We start from the raw sequence: 19646 nt of genomic DNA on the forward strand, positions 1-19646 counted from the left end.
AACCTGACACACACACACACACACACACACACACAGTAATGGACAGGTGATCATTTAGTGATCAGCAGCAGAGCAAACAAGCCGACAGGTGAAATAACACAGTCACACCAAACAATCACAACCGGAAGAGTTTTTCCAGAACCATGTTAACTCAAATAAACTTTTCTAATGAAGTGAACGGACGCAGGAAGATAACCTGATCTGCACATTCAAACTCTTCACCTGAAGTCCATTTTTCTGTAACTGAAGCCTAAAGAAACTCATTTTATTGAACTTAAGTTAAACAAATATCTGCCTCTCAGGCGAGGAAGTAATTTAAATCCGTTTCTAACACAAATTAATTATTTCAAGAATTTTCTAAAATTAGTTCTGGTGCAATCTGCACAAAACATAGACACTAATAAAAAAAAAACTTTAAAAAGTGAATCTATGTTGGAAAAGTCCTCCTGCACTGAAATATTTACATTTGTTTTCAGAACATACTTATGTCATAAGATGTGAAATGTAACTTTTGTAATCTTGCATATACATATCCATATATATTTTGAAAAAATTGAAGTTGTGTCTTGTAAACAATTTCACACAATTAAAATTGTTTACTTTGTTCTGTTTTAAGTTGGAATTGAAGTCATGCTGTGTTATCACTATCAATCAACAAAGCTAAAACTAAAAAAAACACAAAGTCGCACACGCAAAATCTGCAAGTGCTGTGAATATTTCAATTTGGATCAGAATTTCTTTCTAATTTAAATGTTTATAACCATATGATAACATATTAAATATAAATGTCTGTGTCTTGAAACTGAAATGAATGAAAATGAAGGTTTTGTATATAGGCTGTGTCAGAATAAACAGGCTTGATTTAACCGTCACCACATTCAGCACTGTGGCATGTGGATGCTCACCTGCAAGGAAAAAAGGGTGCTGGTGTTAGCAGTGCTAAGGTTATCCAAAATCAGCAGGGTGATCACTATGTTTACCTGCAGATGCTCTGATCCCCATTAAATTGTGCTCTATTTCAACTGTTACTCTTAACCAGTACAGTAGATAAGAATTTCAAATTTGAATTCAATTGACAGGGAAATTAGTCAGAAACGTCCAGAATTCTTACTGCAATTACAGAAAATCATGTTTTACGAGACAAAAACGACCTGATGAGGAGATTTTTCTACCATTAGCGTAAATTCTTGAGGAAATTCATTTAACCTCAATCCCTAAAATAATGTAAAATCCATCCAAACTGGATCCTGCAGACTGAAAAGGACACATAAGTGGTTTTCAATGGTTTTATTTTTTGCAGCGAATGCGTTCTGTTATCGCTGTTCCAAAGCTAAACGCATGTTTTCTGATTGATTTACAACTTTCCAGGCGGTGACAGGGTTTTAATTCATGTCTTTAAAACCAAACCTAAATGACTTGAGATCGGTCGTGAATCGCACGGACAATTTGTCACCCTCAAATTTCTTGTCACGGTTTATGATTATGACAGGATATCAATCTCAAAGTGTCAGACATTTCCGATCCTTGTAATTTGTATTCAGTGGGCTGAAACATGCAAACGCATTGGAAACGGGCCATTTTATGGTAAAAGCATTCATTTTTCCCAGAACGTAAATACGGAGGGTTTTGGAAATGAACTCTTCCAATGACAGAACACACACACATGTCAATCTCTCTCTTCCACACACACACACGCACACGCTTGCTCAGTGTCAGCATGCAAGGTGACTTGGTGAAAAGAAAGAAAGCTTGTGTCGCCTCTCACGCCTCATGCCAGGTTAAAACTCTTGTCGCAGCAGCGGGTTATTGGTGACATTTTCAAAGCGTGCATGTCACATTTCCAGCTGCACCCCCCCCCCCCCCCCACTGATATGTGCTCATTACCGGGAACATTCAGAAAAAATCCCACTGTGTGAAAGATTACCCTCCATGTTAAAATACTTGTGTGAGATTTGCTCGTCTGATAGCTGAAATTCCAGGGTATGATGCCTTTTTAAAATCTTTTAAAATTTTGAAATTGTTACCTGAGTTGAAAGCGGAGATAAAGCGGATTTCCAGACAGACCAGCGTCATGAGGATACAAAACTCAAGGGCAAGGACCTCGGGTTGTCCACCCGACCCATTTCACCCTGTTCCAACTGAATCTGAAAGAAGGACTTCTATATATAGAATATGGGCCAGTGCTGAACTGTACTGTGCTCAAAATGCCTGAGACCCAGTTTAACACAGACGAGGACGAGGGCACCTTCCTGCCCTTGATCTCTACCTCGTTTGGAGGGAGTAAGGAGGGAAGCGAGAATGAAAAAATGGAATACAATGAGTGAGAATTAAGTGAGACTATGGCTGAAGGAGATGCTATCTGATCATTTTTTACAAGTCAACATTTACCTCTTCCAAGGAGGTTCTGATTTCGCCCCTCTCTGTTTGTTTCTTTTTTGGTTCGTCAGCAGGATTGCGAAAAAAAAACTACCGAACAGATTACCACAAAACTAGGTGGAACGACGCATTTTGTTGTGGATCCAGGAATCTCTTCTCATTTTCTTTAACTTTGCGAAATAGGGGCTTTCCCGCCCACAATTTCCCTGGGAAAAATTCACGGATGCAATTTGCAACTTGGTGCGGCTTGATTGAATTTAAGGATTCTTGGGTCTTGGTGGAGGTTTGAGCTCTACTAAGTGTCATTCTATTGTCAGATTTATTCACTGGTAAGAACTGTGCATTTGCCTCTTACTGCAATGCTCAAAGCAAAATTATCATATCTTACTCATTAATCATTCTCCGTAAATGTTGAGTTGTGCCCTTTAAGTAAGTGCAATTTGACGTTTTCTCATTTTCAAGCTCTGACAAACAGTCTAGTCTTGGCGATTATAGGAAACTTATGTGAAAAGTTTATTCCTTAAATTGATTCCAGCAGAAAGAAAAAGTGAGGCTGAACCGGCACAGGAGATGAGTCTGTCCCTGCGACCTCCCGCCCGTGTCAAGGCTAGGTGGACTGACTGAGCTGTAGGTGGTGAAGATAGCAGCTAACAGCACTGCACCACTGCACACCGGCCAAGCAGAGGGTGGAGGGATGGGTGTGGATAAATGGAGGGGGGGATGAGAGGGGTGAAGGGGTTAGTGCAAAGGGGATGGAGGTGTGTAAACACGGAGCAAACAGCACTAGAAGGGATTTATCCTCACAGGGGCCGAGGGGGGAAAGCGGGGTTTTTTTCTCGTTTGATAGAACGAGCATGAAAACTAACCTATCACCATTACTTTAGATGACCAACTACTGTCCTGCTCATCAAACCCAACTCAACTAACAAGACAAAAACCTATCTGTGTTGGCATTTATGTTTGCCGATATGCGCTGGTATGAATTTTTTAATTATATTTTATAGAATAAACCGTCTAGAAAAGATGTGCATTTATGTTTAATTAAAGGTCTATTTATGTGTTTATTTATATAATATAGATATTTAATAACGTTAATGGTATCGGAAGGTTTTTACTCCCTAATATCAGTAGTGACGGCCCCCCACAATCCATACCGGTTTTCTGCAAATGTTTTTATTTCAATACAACGTTTGTCTTTTACTCACTTTTACTTTTAAAATCAAAGATGAAAAGTGATTTTCCTTTGACTTCGAACTCATACTTTCTTCTACAACTTCTTGTCTGTTTACATTGCAATAAACTAAGAGGTAGGAAACAAATCTAAATGCTGATATAGCATTAAAAAAATGTATCCTTGATACGAGCCCTTCAGCATTATTTTCTGTAAAGACGCTACATCTGAAGTGATTTGAATATCCTGTAAGTTTTTTTGCCATTTTAATTTATACAAAACTTTCTTCAGATTGACTATAATTCTCCACACGGGAGGATTGGCGCCACACTGTTACTGCAAAACCTCTTCACGTCTTCTTCTCTAAATATGAATTTTAAATTCGTCGTCACCCTGCTCTGCTCTGTGCTCCGCTGAGCATTAATACGTGTCTCTGGCAAATTACACGTGAATTAACATCCACCCACCCCGATTCCATTTATCAACAACGCTCTTAATACCAGACAGGGGGGTTAATTGTGCGCTGGCCGACCGCCGTCCTGCCAATTCAACGCAGAGGAGAAGAACCATAGAAATAAATGAATTAATAACAAGAACCTGTTAGGTAAATAATTGACTAGGAGCTTTACCAGAGGCTCGTGTGAGGACGCTCAAGGCCTCTTCAGTGTGGAGAGAGGAGGAGAAAACTAACCTGTTTTCCCTCGGAGGAGCACGCTCTCAAAAAGGTTGCGTTTCCTGGATGCAAAGGTAAATCAGAATGAATTAAACTCATGGCCTAGTTTCTCCTCATCTCCCCCTTGTCCTCAAAGCCTTTGAAAGTAACTTTTCTTTTTCAACTCCGGAATTGTCGCATCCTATTTGTGGAGCTGGACACAGAGTCACATTGGAGTTTGGAGTTTGAGCGACTTTTACAGCAAATGTGTGCCCTGTTACTGGTTGTGTTTTTACAATTTTGCATTATGATTATGGATAACATAATAATGAGGTCTATTAATAGATACCAATAATGCAAAATCTGTGATTTAAAAGCTAAATATAAAATAAGGTATGAAATTAAATTGGGTTTTATTGTTATTATTATTATTGTTAATATTGTTATTGTTATTATTATTATTATTATTATTATATTATATTTTACTTTCTGCATTAAATGTATATTTGTCCCAAACTGACCTGCTGTGAAATGTACATAAAAATCGAGATTATTTTTAGTGTGGTATGTGGTACTTTGAGTGAAATTAGTTTATTGTTTAAAATTCTGAAAACTAAGTGAGATGCAGTCAACTTTGCAGCTGAAGCAGCATTTTCAGTTACGGACAGTTTTTTAAAAATGTAATTTTTTCCCTATTCATCCTGAGCCTCTACATGTTCAGCTCTTTGCTCAAGGGCACCACGCAGGTGCTTGTTAAAGGAGGAAATCCATTTCTCATTCAACTTCCCAAACCAAAATCTCAGAGCCAAAACAGGATCAAAACAGGGACCCTCCAGTTATAAAAAAAAGAAAAAAAGCAGTCCCTTTTCCTTCGCCTAACACAGTGCCAGTGTAACGGGAACGGATCCGTTAGCTTGGGGCTCGTCTAGTGTCCTGCCCGTCCTCCCTCGCCACGCTTTCCCTACCTCAGGGGGTATTTTAGTACAAGTGGGATTAAGCTTGTATATCCCGGCCCCTCGCTGTCATGCTGGGGATTATGATGCTGTGGGGAGGAGAGGTGGGTGGTGCTGTATGCTTCCGTTCACTGGTGCCCTGTGAAAGGTGTGCTGGGCAAACGAGGCAGGTAGTCAGGCCGGCTGGCTGAGAAACTGAGGGGCAGCTGTGGCAATGGTAGGGGGGGCGGGGAACCCACCGACGGCGTTCGGCTGGCGTACAATTGACGAGAGCCAAGAGCCGCGGCTCTCCAGGGGTGGAAGATTGAATTCTATTCTTCCTCGGCCGCGGCTTTCTTTTCTGAGCAAAGCTTTTAAGAGCCATTTGAGCTGCGAGCTCACACGGCGTCTGAGGGAAACTCAGGAGGAGAGAAAGTCACTGAGCTGATTCAATTCAAAGGCCTGCTATGATGACATGTTAGCTGACTGTTGATAACCATCACTGATAAAAAAAAGTTACTATTATTATTACTTTTAATATTTTTGGAGCAGTTTTCTGCCTTTATTTTGATAACTTGGTGGGGAACTGGAGTGAGAGAGTAAATGGTGGGGGCGGCTGGGGGTCGAACCTGTGACCTGCTGCTTGAGACATATGCACCCATGTGGTGTGTGCCCTAAACATCGGGGCATTGCATTGAGCCGCAGAAACGTTATTGGGTCTTGTTTCATTTTACCAAGCAGCTGTATATAGTTAATGCAGTTGTATAGAATGAAACTGAATTTAAGTAAAGTACATTTCTGTTGTTTATGATCTCTTGGACCACGAAGTCACAGCTCCTACATTCTGGATGAGCTCACCCTCATCTCACTCATAAAAATGAAAAACCCACTTAGACTAACAAAACAACATGTTTTATTCAAAGTTTCAGTCGTGTATCTGCCGCCCATTGTTACTTGATCAATTGAAGGACAAAGTGTTCTTTGTCCTCAGACAGATTAGCTGGATTTCACATTGTGAAAGTTTGTCAGAAAAGTTCTACATCGAGTTTGTGTCTCATGGGCAAAGCAGTTGTTGTTAAAAAAAGGTCAAACACATGTTTGGTTTCCAAACTTTCTCATTTCCTGACTGTGTAGCCTGATTAAGGTGATAAAGTGACATCTGACTAACTATTAAAACGAGACCAAAGTCGTAAAGAGTGGGAAAAAAAAAAAAAAATCCATTAAGGTATAACACCACATTTACAGTTAAGATATCAGGAATAACCGCTGTCTAACTCTCCTGCAGCGCCTCAACGTGACTGTCCCACATCCCCAGTGACCAATCGGAGGAGCCGGCAGGCTGTAAATTGAGTGCTACTCATTAAAGTGACATTAATGGCATTATTGAGCGCGGAGGGAAAAAAATGAATCACAGAGAAATTGGCACTGGAGCGCAGCGGTAAAAAGGGGGTTTGGCAGAGCGCCAGTCAGGAGGCAGAACCTGGATAATGTCGGGAGCACATCCAGTCAGAGGAAGCAGGACAGAGGGACTGAACCTGGCCCGCGGGTCGGGAGCAGACTCAGCCCTGGTGAACACAGCTCGTCTTCCATTGCACGCTTGTTTCCTAAGTGTTGGCACTTTCAGCCGAGCAGCCCAACTGCTCAAAGGCATGCTCAAAATGTGTTGATTATTACCATAAAGCATGATTTCCCTTTGCAATATCAGTTGCTATGCCAACTTTTGTGAAAGCTAGGGACCTACTTTAGCACACCTCTCCCTCTGTTGTTTATTCTTGTACATTACTGAACTTGCGGATGCATCAGAAACAGTGTATTAAATCCGTAATACTCCTGAGGACGTTCTTTAGTGTGATGACTAACTTTCCATGGATAATCACAGTTAGGGTCTTTTACTGCCTCTTTCTAATGATGTCTCACTCGCACAAAGTTACACGTCGTCTGCAGAACTGCAAAGAACTGACATTTTCTTAACTAGAAGAAACTAGAAGTCTCTCTCTCTTTTCTTTTTTAACTGCCACTGCAGGAGGACTATGTCACACAGATTCCATCGTACATGAAAACTGCATCGCAGTTGTTGAGGACAATTTGAAATTAAAGATGAAACTCACTTCAACTCACAACATTTTTTTTTTTTATATTATTGAACAAGTGAAGCTGTAAAGATTTATGGATTTAATCATCCGTCAGAAGTTGAATAGGAAATGAGCTCAACAATTTTTAATTCTCAAATGTGAGGGTTTTTATGTTTTTTTATATTTTTGTGGCTGAGCATTTGTGGATTTTTTGTTTTCAGGTCAGACAAGTGAACTTGTTTAACCATTTTCTGATATTTTCCAGACCAAAGTAATTCAATATCTGACTAATAAAATGAGAAAGTCGTGGGCAGAATGATAATTGATCATGAAAACAGTTGTGAGTCGAGGCCCTGGTTTTAAAAGTTTGCTCGGCCACTCTGCCCTTCCGTACTTGCTCAGTGACACACCGTCAGAGGAGATTGGGTGGGTGGGTGGGGATGTGGTGTTGGTCAGGGGTGAAGTGGAGGGGGTTTAGGAATAGTGAAGGCGAGTGCTCTGTGAGTAGTCAGGCCGCCATCTGCAGAAGGAAAACCTCCGGCTGTCTGGTCAGCGGCAGCGCAGGCCACCAACATGAGGAGGGAGGGGGTGTTACACGGGGGAAGGGGGTGTACTCACTGACAGCCTATAGTTCTGCATCATTTTATCAAACTCCTCGTCAATTTTTTTGTATTTCTCCTCAGTGCGGGGGGTGAGGGAGAAGGGCTCCTCGGGGTCTGGGCTCTCAGAGTCCCGGTGCTCTTTCTTGTTCAGAGCCTTCATTCCCCAAACAAAAGAAGAAGAACAAGAAGAAGTAGGAGGGGGCAGACAGAGAAAGGTAGATAGAGAAGAAGAAGAAGAAGAAGGAGGAGGAGAAAAAGGGAAGGTTAGATAAGGTGACAAAAGTGTGATGGTACTCACGCCGTAGCGTTTGAAGAGGCTGTCCAGGTCCTCTGTCTTGCGGTACTTGTCGTCGTTTAGCGGGCTTTGGTCGATGGAGTCGTCTCCGTCAGGCTCGGGGCTGTTGCAGCCATTAAAGCCTTTCTTTCGCAACGTCTGAAGCGGTCAGAGAGGGGTAGAGGAGAAGGAGGAGGCACATTTACATTTCATGTTTCCATGCACATTTTGGGATCACACCACTGATTTCTTAGACACGCATCGTGAGACCATTTGTGCTTCTCAACTGTCGAATGACCACGTTGATTCCACCAAATGTGCCGACTCCTACACTGGTCCGTTGCAGCAGTAAAAGTGAGATGGAAGAGTTTGACCCTGGTGATGACATACTGTACTTGAAGTTTGTGTTTTTTTCCCCTAGCAGCAGAAAAAGGGCATTTCAGAAAACACTTCTCAATCTCTGATAATTCTCGATCGATTGGTGAGGTCGGCGTTAGTAACCGCCGCTGCTGCCGCCCACGTGAAAGCGAGTCATCACCACAGAATCTGCACTCGCTCACACGGCGAGTGCTCTCTGGAGGTCATGGAGTAAAAGGGGGCAGAAGCTACAAGACTCCAATTCCAAATGGAGAAAGCTCCGAAATCAAAGGATGCGGCCGGAGAAAACAAGCGACCCCAGCTCTACCGAGTGCACGGGATGTGCTGTAGCTGCCTGTGGCACTTTTACAGAGCGAGGGACTATGTATAAACCCGAGCCGCAAGTTGGAAAACACACCGAGGCGTCACACCTCTGCACACACCGGCTAATCAACAGTGTTAATAATTGGTGTGAAGCTTTGCAGGAAAGCGGTTGAGCGAAGCAAAAGGGTAAAGGGTGAGTTGGGAAGCACACGGCGGTGTCAGCGCGGCGGCGAACGCCAGTCAGGATGTGTCAGTGTTAGCACAGTCTGGAGAGGGCGAGAAGAGAAAGAGGGAGAGCGATAAAGACAGAGACTCTTATTTTTGAGAGGATTCTGCTAAACAAGATTTGCCCTTAAGTAGCTTTGCCTCATGGGTCCTTGACCAGACAAGCGAGCAGATAGATCCTCGCAGCAAAATGGATCTATAACTGAAGCTGGAGAGCTTTGTGCGGGCCAAATACAAGCTTTAGGCCGGAGCGAGGCAAAGGGAAGAAAATCCCTTTGCTGATAGATTTCAAGGCAAAGAGATTTCCTTCTCTTAATAAATAAAGTATAGTTCACTACAAAAAACTAAAAAAAAACTCTATCATAAAGTCATCGTCATTGGTGAGTAAGTCCTAAAAACCTTATTTCCCTTAAAACTGAAAAAATATGCCCATGCAGTAGAGGAATATTACATCCTTTCTCCAATCGAGCAACGCCTCGGGCTGACAACACGATAAGAACGAAGCTGTTCATTCGTTCACCACTTCCGCATGCGTATTGCCACAACTCCAAAGATGGCGGACAACGACGTAACATCTCACGTATGTTCTATGATTTTACACTTTTAAAGCATTTAAATGCTGCGTTTAACTTCATTCGGGTCAGGGTTCGTGGTCGTTGCAGACTTAAGTGATCAAAAAAAAGACAACTTTTTTTAGAACCTATCAATATGAAGAATACATTGGTTTTAAAAACAAATAATCTCAACATCTTTATAACGTCCACGTAGGTTTCTTTTTCTGTCTTTTCGCTTTTCTGCCACTGTCAGAGGAAACGGAAAAAATCCAGAGCACAGGGTTAGTTTTAGGGGTTAGGGGTAATGCTGATGATGCATCTATTATGCTGGTTGCCAAACGCCATTAAAAACGCCAAAGAATATGACTCACCGAGGTCTCGCCGACGTGTCCAGATATCTAGCAGCTAAATATCTGGACATGTCGGGGAACCCATCTCCTCTGTGAGCTGTGATGTGACAGGCAACACTCTTCACCCTTATTATCTGCAATATATTCATCACAGTATCTTTTTGACGTACATTGTGAAAGTGACAAACAATTCCTGTCTCGCGTGTTTACGTGATAAAACGTACTTTAAACTCCTCCCTTGTCTGTATCCATCTTTGGCCAGGATGGCTAATGGCTAACTGTTATGTGGCACACGTCGTCACACAGGTCAACCGCCACAGGAAGTAAATAAAATGTGACAATGGCGTAAGAAAAATGTATGCACTAAATATTTCACAATTAACGCAAAGATTAACGCGTTAATGATGACAGCACTAGTTTTGTATACAATGACGATAAAGACTCTTGAATCTTATTTATTTAATCTTGAGTATTTATTTATTTATTTCCACACAATTTCCGTTCTACCGGCAGTGTAGTTTGCACGGCTTGCCCGAGTCGCCCTGAACGTCCAGTATAGACACACTCAAAAAACTACCTGAAATAAATACATATAACCATTGCTTGGTAGGCTATATGAATAATTTTATAAACAGCCAGATCGGATTCAACTGACAAAACTCTTAGTTGGGTAAATCCCTGAAAAAGAGCCAAGGGTAAGTTTATCAAACATGCCAGAAAACCAAAATAGTGAGCTAAAAGATGCTGACACACTCAGAAACGTAAGAAATGGTAACAATTCTCTTGATGTTCACTGTGATGTACAACAAGACTCCGGCGAGTTTCTGCCCGTGTGTGATGTGTAAAATGATTGAGTAAATACTTTCAAATATCTAGAAGGTGAGAAAAAAAAAGTAAACAGAACACTGTTTTACAGAGGGGGGGTATTTTTTGAAGTGTATTATCCATAAGCTACACAGTCCTCGAAGATGATATTCAACATTTCCCACACACTATATTTTCTTTAATTAACAACCACCTGCAGAGTCAAGTTTTGACTGCAGTGTAGTAGTGGTCTGATTAAATCACAGGAACATGTTCCACGACTCCCACTGTGCACAATCACTGCTAAGTGAGGATGATTCAACTGTCTGCAATTCAGCCTCGAAAGTGCAGCCGGCGGGGAACTCGTACCTGCGACTGAACTGAGGAGCCAGAGACAGAGACTCTTTTCATTTAGGATGAACTAGCTGTAAATGCTCAAAAAGACAAAAAAAAACAACAGGTGAGGGCAAGAGGGTAATGATGCCACGAGGATGTCAGGGTAAAGAGACTTTCAGTTTTAATAACAACAGCAGTCTCTGGTGGGAATCTCATTAAAACTTGAAGCCATTGTTATCATCGCGGTGTCAAAGCGCCGTTCTATCTATCGACAGAAACGGGTTATTAGACAGATTTGTTCCAACGCGCAGACAGCTGCTCAGGCTCACCAGAACAAGTCAGGGCTCTGATCTGCAGCTCACTGCAAATTTAACGCGCAGGATGCCGCACACTTTGTTGTCCGCAGTTCATAGTAAACACACTCTGTAGTGGTAGTTGGTTTGTGGATGTGTGTGTGTGTGTGTGTGTGTGTGTGTGTGTGTGTGTGTGTGTGTGTGTGCGTGCTCTGACCTAAAATAAAGAAAAGTAAAAAATTCGAGACAACAAAAGAAACAAATGTGAAGAAATATATATATAAATATACATATCTATATAAATACAACCATTTTCCAAATGTTAACAAGGGGATGCGAGGAGGACGTGATCCAGGCGTGGACACCCTGGCCCCGACTGTCAGGACACAAAGAGATAAAGAGCCTGCAAACAAAACTGGAACAATGTTGGTGCATCGTTCACATGGACTGGTACACACAAATTTGTACTAGTATGCTTGTTGGGGACAGACAGTAACATAACTCTTCACGCCTAACCCCAAACATAATCTCAACCGAACAAATGTAAAGCAGTTCCTCTGTTACAAAACTTTGGTCTTATTTTTTGAGTTATTTGGGTAGAAAACATTAGAATCTTTGCTCTAGATAGGCTAACATGGCGAGAAACACGAACAGCTTCCTGATCAGACAGCAAGCCAACACGTTACTAAACCACTTTTTTGCAAGTCAAACAAAAGACATAAGTGACAATGCTGCAAACTATTTTTCATTGCGCAGAAAAACTAGCAACACATCAAAGTTGAAACAGGGAAGTTATGTTGTAAACTGTAAAAGCCCCAAGAGCCACGCTGGACAGAAGTTTACTCTTCACCTTTTTTTTCTCTGCAAAATCAGAGACTGACGTGTTTTCCAAATGTATCCTCGCTGAGCTCGCCCTTGACTATCTTTCAACGACGTCGCAATGATCTCACATCTCAGCTGTTAATCAGAGAAAACCATATTTTTATTACCAATAGGAGAGTTTAAATCGCAATTATTTTAAACAATCTATCAATTAATCCCAAAACTCCACAGCATGAACGGGACATCCCGCTCTACGTCCTGAGTCAGAGCCCCACCCCCAACTTTACGATAACATCCTCACTGTCCAAGTCTCTGTTTGTTTCTCTGCTCTCTCTCACTGTGAACATTTTGTGCAACACACACACACACACACACACACACACACACACACACACACACACACACACACACACACACACACACACACACACACACACACACACACACACACACACACACACACACACACACACACACACACACACACACACACACACTCTGTAGTCCACTGATCAGCTTGTCTCTAAGTCAGCCATCTGTTCACCTGTCCACCGTCTCTCTCTCTCTCCCTCCATCTCTCCCTCCATCTCTCTCACTTCCTCCATCTCTCTCTCTCTCTCTCTCTATTGTGTTGCCAGGGTAATATTCACCCGGCAGAGCACCACGCTAGCCTCTGACTGGCTGCAGCTGCTGACAAGCTCCACCCCTCCCAACCTCCCTCCATTCCCCTCTGGCTCACTCACTCGCTCGCCCACCCGCCTGTCCGCCCGCCCTCTGTTTCCAGCTCTCTGTGAAACGCTGCCGCCTCCGTCCCTCCCTCTCTCCCCCTTTTGTCTCTATCTCGATCTCTCATCTCGCTGCCCACCACCTTTAACAGCTCTCGCTCCCTAGTGCAAAGTCTCACACTCGTCCTTCTGTGTTTTTTTTCGCCCTTTTCCTGGTAACGTCTCCATATGCGACTCTTCCTGGTTGCCCATTTCCTCTCATCCTCCTCCTGCTCTTTTCTTTTTTAGTTTCCACGCCTCCCCCATCCTCTGTCCTCCTTTGCCCTGTTCTCTCTCTCGACCTGTTCCCAGAGCTTTTCCCTCTCTCTCTTCCCTGCTCCTGCAGTTCATCCCTTTATCCCCATCCACTACTCTCCTCTTGGGCTGACAATCTAAGCTCTTTTTTTAACCACTTTTTGATTTGCATAGCTATTGAACACAGCACTGTGAAGAAAGTTTGCATCAAATTTCAGGTCAAAATTCATCATCTTGCGACTTGTTCTTGGATGAGATAATTCCTGGATTCGATCAAAACGTTGTCATTTTTTGGACTGTATTTTACGCTGAGACAGGATTTCACCTTTGAGAACATTTTGTTTCAAAGAACAAAAACCAGCGAATCGCTCAAGCATCAGCAGTTGCCACAGAAAGTTTCAAACTTACTCAGCACCGTTGGCTTCCGTTTCGCTTTCCTTCTGTTGTCAGCTCTGAATCTATTTTTTCTATTGGTCTTTGTGTTGGATCGTAGCCTGGGACCCAGACGGATTCTGGGAGCTCATTTCATTTGCTCTGCCAGACTCGATCGGGATCTCCTCCATTGGGAATTGATTTGCCTCCGGCAGAAAACTTGCCGGTCCAATCACAACCGATTATGTGATAAAGGGGCGGGGTTTAAATTGTGACGCAGTGAGAAGCAACTTTTGTAAACATTATTAACATATGAACATATTTCCAAGTCATCACGAATTGTTGCTCTCGCTGGTATTGTGAGTGTCTGTGAGTGTCAACAGCTTGGTCTACCGGACTGTATGTGTGCAAATCAGTGTATATTTGGGACTGAAAGTATGTATGCATGAAACTGTCCAGTTGCCATCTTTGCCCCTAAATTTTGGAACTGTTATATTAGGGGGTTAGGTCAATCATTTCTCGATTTAATCGATTAGTTGTTTTGGTCCATAAAAATGTCAAAATGTGGTGAGAAATGTCCATTGTGTTTCCCAATGCCCAAGATGTTATTTTGTTTGGTCCACAAACCAAAGATTTTCAGTTTACGGTCATAGAGGAACTAAAAAAACAAATATGACAATTTAAGATTCACATTTAAGAAGCTGAAATCATCGAATTTTGACTCCCCACCCCCCTCCCCCTTTAAAACCCTGAACCGATTGATCGAAAATCAAAATAGTTTCATAGATTCATTTAGTAAATGATTACTAATTGATTATTTGATTAACCGATGCAGCTCTAACTGCCACTTATTATTTTCTTCAGCAATTGGTCATATGCTAATGTATTGATTTATGTTTTACAGAGAAATCATCCTATCATCCATTATATCCTCAATAAATGGTGAAGTTCTCCTTGTGTCTTGTTTGTGTGCTTCATCGGGACACTGACGGACTGAGGCAGCAGGCGTGCAGAGTCCCTGCTCTCCGATTCAGGTCGACAAAGCGCAGCGTGTTGTCACGTGACGTCCCAGCGAAGCGTGTCACGTACAGAACTGCAGCGGCAGAGAGACACATACGCAAACAGACACGCACAAAGTGTCACATGGGACGTCCTGTCCTCAGCCTCAGCTCCTCAGATGCTGTATTATACATCCACTGCTGTTGTCTCTCGTGTCGCTGACATGACCGAGCGGTGAGTCGCGAGGAAACTTCCTGGTCTGCCACTCAACGCTGACTCGCTGTTGTGAAATGCCTTAAATTAACTTTTGAGGTCACCTGTGTCTGAGTTGTACATGTCCAGTGTTGTCCCCATCATCAACCAGTGATTTGCTATGCAAAACTGAATGAAAGTTTAGTCAGATTTGTTGATTATTGACTTGTGACAGTAGTTTTCCACTTAACGCGTTGGATTATCAAATTGGATTATTATCATCCGAACTGGTAACGCATCACGTGGCCCTGCTACCCCTCCAGCTCTGAACAACGTTGTCCTCTTGGTTTACAAAAGGCTATCTGCTTTTGTTTGGGGGGGGGGGGTTGTCATCATTCACCATTCAGTATCTGTACAATATAAATGAGTCTGGAAATGAGTAACTAATTCATCAGTCAAGGACTCCCAGTGCTGGATCTCTTTTTAATGGAGTCCTGGCTTCTTTTCAATGTACAGCTATTAATCATTTTGTAAGTACGGTCAAGATTTCTGTTCTACACAGACAACATCATTGTGGCTTCCAAACTTTTTAAAAGCTGCAGAAAAAAAGGAAATCACTTCCTGTGAACCCCGTATCTCACTTCATGTTCTGGTTTTTTAGGCGACTCATGACAAGTCCCACAGAGTTCGGACAGCAAAGGAGGCTAATCTGAGATGGAGCATCTCCAGGACAAACCGAGGCGTCACCTCTAACCTGGGGTTCAGGGGATAGACGGGTATATGGGCCAGTAGAGGGGTGGAATGTTTCTGTTTGGTGTACCGAGGCTGTTACGACTGCTAACAGAATCAGTTACTTCAGGGATGAGTCCTGTCAAGAGGTTTTGTGTGATACATGAGGTTCCCCCTGGCCCAACATGATTGGGGCAGTGCCCAAAGTTCTTAAGACCCTGCAGAGAGGCTCGTCGGAGAGATCTGCCTTCCTGGAGTCGCTTTAAGAGAAAAAAGGGCAAACCCTGTTTCTCTGCCCATGTTGTCGTCCCTCCTCTGTTATTCATCGGCGCTCTTTTAGCTTTTCGCCTGCTTGCGTTCCTTCTGTCTCTCGCTCTCTTCCTTCCTTTGCCCTGATTGGAATCTGCAGTCAAGTGGATTAATACATTCTGGCAGGAGAGGCAGGCTGCCCATGCGCACACACACACGCACGCACACACAAACTATTTTTCTAGCAGCACGTGCATTTCAGTGAGAGGCTGTGTGTGCATATGCATTGCCTCTCAGCCCTTGTAATAGAGTGAGGGAATGTCTATGTCTTTGATAGAGTCCACACACACACACACACACACACACACACACACACACACACACACACACACACACACACACACACACACACACACACACACACACACACACACACACACACACACACACACACACACACACACACACACACACACACACACACACACACACACACACACACACCTCCATCTTTGAGTATTGCCCTGGCCCTCATCTTCAATCACAACAATTTAACCCCTTAACCCTGACGCAAACTTAAACATAATCCAAACCTGAACCCTGAAACCAAACCCCAACAACAGCCCAGAGCCTCTATTTGGACCTAAGTGCTGCAAGGCACAGAGGGACATACAGGGCTACGTGCACAAAGCACAACACACACGTGTGTATGTACGTGCGTGTGTGTGTGTGTGTGTGTGTGTGTGTGTGTGTGTGTGTGTGTGTGTGTGTGCATGCGTGAGTGTGCCTGCGTGACTAGATCCACACTTCATAATTCATACTCAAAAGCACTTGGCTTGGAGAGACTCACAGAGGCAGAGCGGCAAATGGGCACATTCTGTGACTCCAATTCTCTCTCTCTCTCTGTGTCTCATCACTGACGGCACACCATGTGCAAGCTCAGATAATCTTACGATTTTCATAATGGTCGCACAGTTCGTTACGTACCGTCACACTGGCAGATCGGCTCTGAATTCTCCAGAGAGTCTGAACATGGCCTCATGTAAATGTGACCACCCGTTCAAAGTACAACATGAGCGTTCATTGTGACGGAGAGGCGGACAGAGAAACATAACAGAGAAAAAAATAAAATACATACAAAGAAAAAAGAAGGTTGCTGCTTGATTTGAAACAAGCATAAAACAAATGTGTCAGTGAAATGATTAGGGTTGTTTGTTCCCTAACAGCCAGTTAATCCTTATTATTAATCAAAGGTCACAATAAATTATGGTAAGTACGTGTTTTACTGTAAATACATGTTCCTATTGTCAACAAACCCCACAAAACCAACACTGAATGTCTCCTACTAACAAGTATTGTGTGTGTGTGTGTGTGTGTGATATACAGTCTTATCTTATCTCTGAGCTAAAGAGCTCCATTGTTGTGCAAACACTATTAAAAACACATCAGTGAGCTGCTGCACTGACATGTTCCTCAATTACCATGAATGAACACACATGCGAACACACGCGTACACACACATGCGTACACACACACTTCCTGCTGCCCCAAATACTAGCACTGTAAATGTGGATCAATCTGCCACTGAAAATAGTCCTCAACAAGTGTAACGGTTTCCTCCTTGTTTTCCTCGATGTTTCAGGAAATTACCTTATTTATATACTGTGTATATGAAACTATCTATTTGTGAGCCGATTTAGGTCTTCAGTAGAAACCCATGAGTTTTGGAGCCACAGACACAATTATGTATTGCGAATGCATATAGTGACGAACTAACATATCGTTGGTTTTGGTCTTTTGGAAAGGATTTGTTGACAATAAGAAAAACATAAAATAATACCGGCCTTATCCTTTAAATAGAGATTTGTGGTTTCCTATTCTCCACAATATCAAAGCTCAACATGATAGACGTTTCTCCCTGACATTTATGTTTGTCTCTTTACGGAGTACATTTAAGTTTTACGTATATAAACATCAAATGTGTTGCTGCAGTTTGAGACTGATTTTGAGCATTCTGGCGTAGTTGTTGCAGGTTTTAAAAGCCGGGGGGGGGGGGGGGGGGGGGGGCAGTCTGATGCCAGTGCAGATGCAAGATAAAAAGGATTAATGGAAAATGGTCGGGGCAGACCATGCTGACACCCGCTTAGCAAGGAGGTGTGTGTGCTGCAGCACATCTGGCAAAGGGGACAGCTGAGGACAAACGCTGGAGACAGTTGCTTAATGCCTCCCGGCCGGCAGGGACGAAGGGTGAGGTGTGTGTGTGTGTGTGTGTGTTTGTTGAGTGGGGGGTGGGCAGTATCCAGGCCGGTATACTAGAGAAGTTCCCATGTAGGACACGCACACACACACACATACACACACACACACAGACACACACACGGACCCACACACATGCAGGCTGACACACAACCGAGAGGCTCAGCAGGCCTGAATATTGTATAAGGCGTTCTCATGGGCCACTGCAGAGCATGCAAACAGAGAGAGACATATACACATGTACCAACACACACAAATACACACACACACCCACACACACACACACACACTGAATACACATTAAGAGAAAGAAAGAGACAGAGTGACACACTTGGAAACACAAACACATGTGCGCACACAAACAGGGCCAGTGGAGCTTGAGCTGATGTGGCCTGGAGCAGCCCAACGCCCTGACTACACTCGAGCCATCTGCAGCTGGAGATACAGCCCACAGAAAGGCTTTACTGCTGACACTCTGAGACAGACAGACAGAGGGAGAAAGGAAAGAAGGAGAAAAGTGTCGTGACCGAGCGAATCGGGAGATTAGGATCAGGGAAAGAGCGGGAGAGCAGTGAAAGGAAGATGGGACGTGACAGGCAGAGAGAGGTGGAGGTGGAAAATATGGCATCGAACTGTTGCTCCTTCTGTCTTTGCCTACAGCCCACTCAAATCCCAAACTGCTTCACCAACACTCGCATTGAGATTTCAGCAGTTATTGGACTTCAGCCCTGATTGGCTGGAAATCTCAGTGACATTCTATCTATTTTAGAATTTGGTGCGTCATATCATGTTTCACTTTTACAAGGGATACGGCTACAAGGGTGAGGACACTCAACTTTCCTGACAGGACTCGTCTGAAAGAGTGTTGATCATCAAAAAGTCTTCATTCAAACATGTATGAAAAAGTGGAAGGGGGGTGTATTCGTCTTATATCCAGGGTATAATCATCCAATACAATATGATACCAATCCAGAGCTGGGACCTTTTGGGGGGCCAGGAACTCAATATTTGGGTTGTTGGACCAAACTGGTCAAAACCAACTGGGCTCATTGAAAAAAAAAATGTTCTCAGCTGTATTTGAAACACACAACACACAAGCAAGCAACCGATTTCCAAGGTGTGTGTGTGTGTGTGTGTGTGTGTGTGTGTGGACAGCTTCAGAAGACTTGGAATAAAGAATGATGCCTTATGGCAGCTGTTCGAGGTCAGAGGAAGCTCCTAGGTGTTCAGGAGATGAATCAAACAATCTTTGAAGCTTCTGGGCCTCTTCCAATAACATACAACATTTGATAAAAATCCTGAAAGGGGGAAAAAGCACTCATCAGTCAGAGTCAAAGTTCACCTCTCCTGGGACACAGATAGCAGCTATTGCCTTGTTCTTAGAGGGTGTGAATAAAAAAAACTGGTAGGGGGCAAAAGTTTGAAATTGATATTTAATTCTGTTGGAATATTGTCACTGCTTTAGCGGGTAATCGTGCAGTTCTCATTTGACATTATGCCAACATGTACAGTAATGTGGCTGAGGGCACTGGCAGAAAATAGGAAAATTATGCAAGCCTTCCAAAATAATGTGGCCAATTGGGAAAAAAAACTCCCAGACCGAAGGGAATTTCAGATTGGAAAATTCCCAAACATGGACGATTCTTCATGTCTACATGTTGACAGTGTTTGTGGCAGACCGATCAT

The 19646-nt window shown here is 43.1% G+C and overlaps 1 protein-coding gene across 12 annotated transcripts in view; it reads right to left on the minus strand.

Moving 5' to 3' along the window:
* Positions 1–19646, minus strand: part of mef2d (myocyte enhancer factor 2d) — a 95037-nt gene that overhangs the window by 30704 nt on the left and 44687 nt on the right. For 6 of the 12 annotated variants that reach the window (XM_035607414.2, XM_047334753.1, XM_047334755.1 and 3 more), the window contains exons 4-5: positions 8104–8238; positions 7822–7959 (exon numbers count right to left, since the gene is read on the minus strand). In XM_035607414.2, coding sequence (XP_035463307.1) covers positions 7822–7959; positions 8104–8238 — 273 coding nt within the window. The remainder of the gene's footprint in view (positions 1–7821; positions 7960–8103; positions 8239–19646) is intronic. The other 6 variants (XM_047334763.1, XM_047334758.1, XM_047334760.1 and 3 more) reach the window with 2 other exon arrangements.

The sequence above is a fragment of the Scophthalmus maximus genome, chromosome 10, assembly GCF_022379125.1.
Source record: "Scophthalmus maximus strain ysfricsl-2021 chromosome 10, ASM2237912v1, whole genome shotgun sequence".
Lineage (NCBI taxonomy): Eukaryota > Metazoa > Chordata > Actinopteri > Pleuronectiformes > Scophthalmidae > Scophthalmus > Scophthalmus maximus.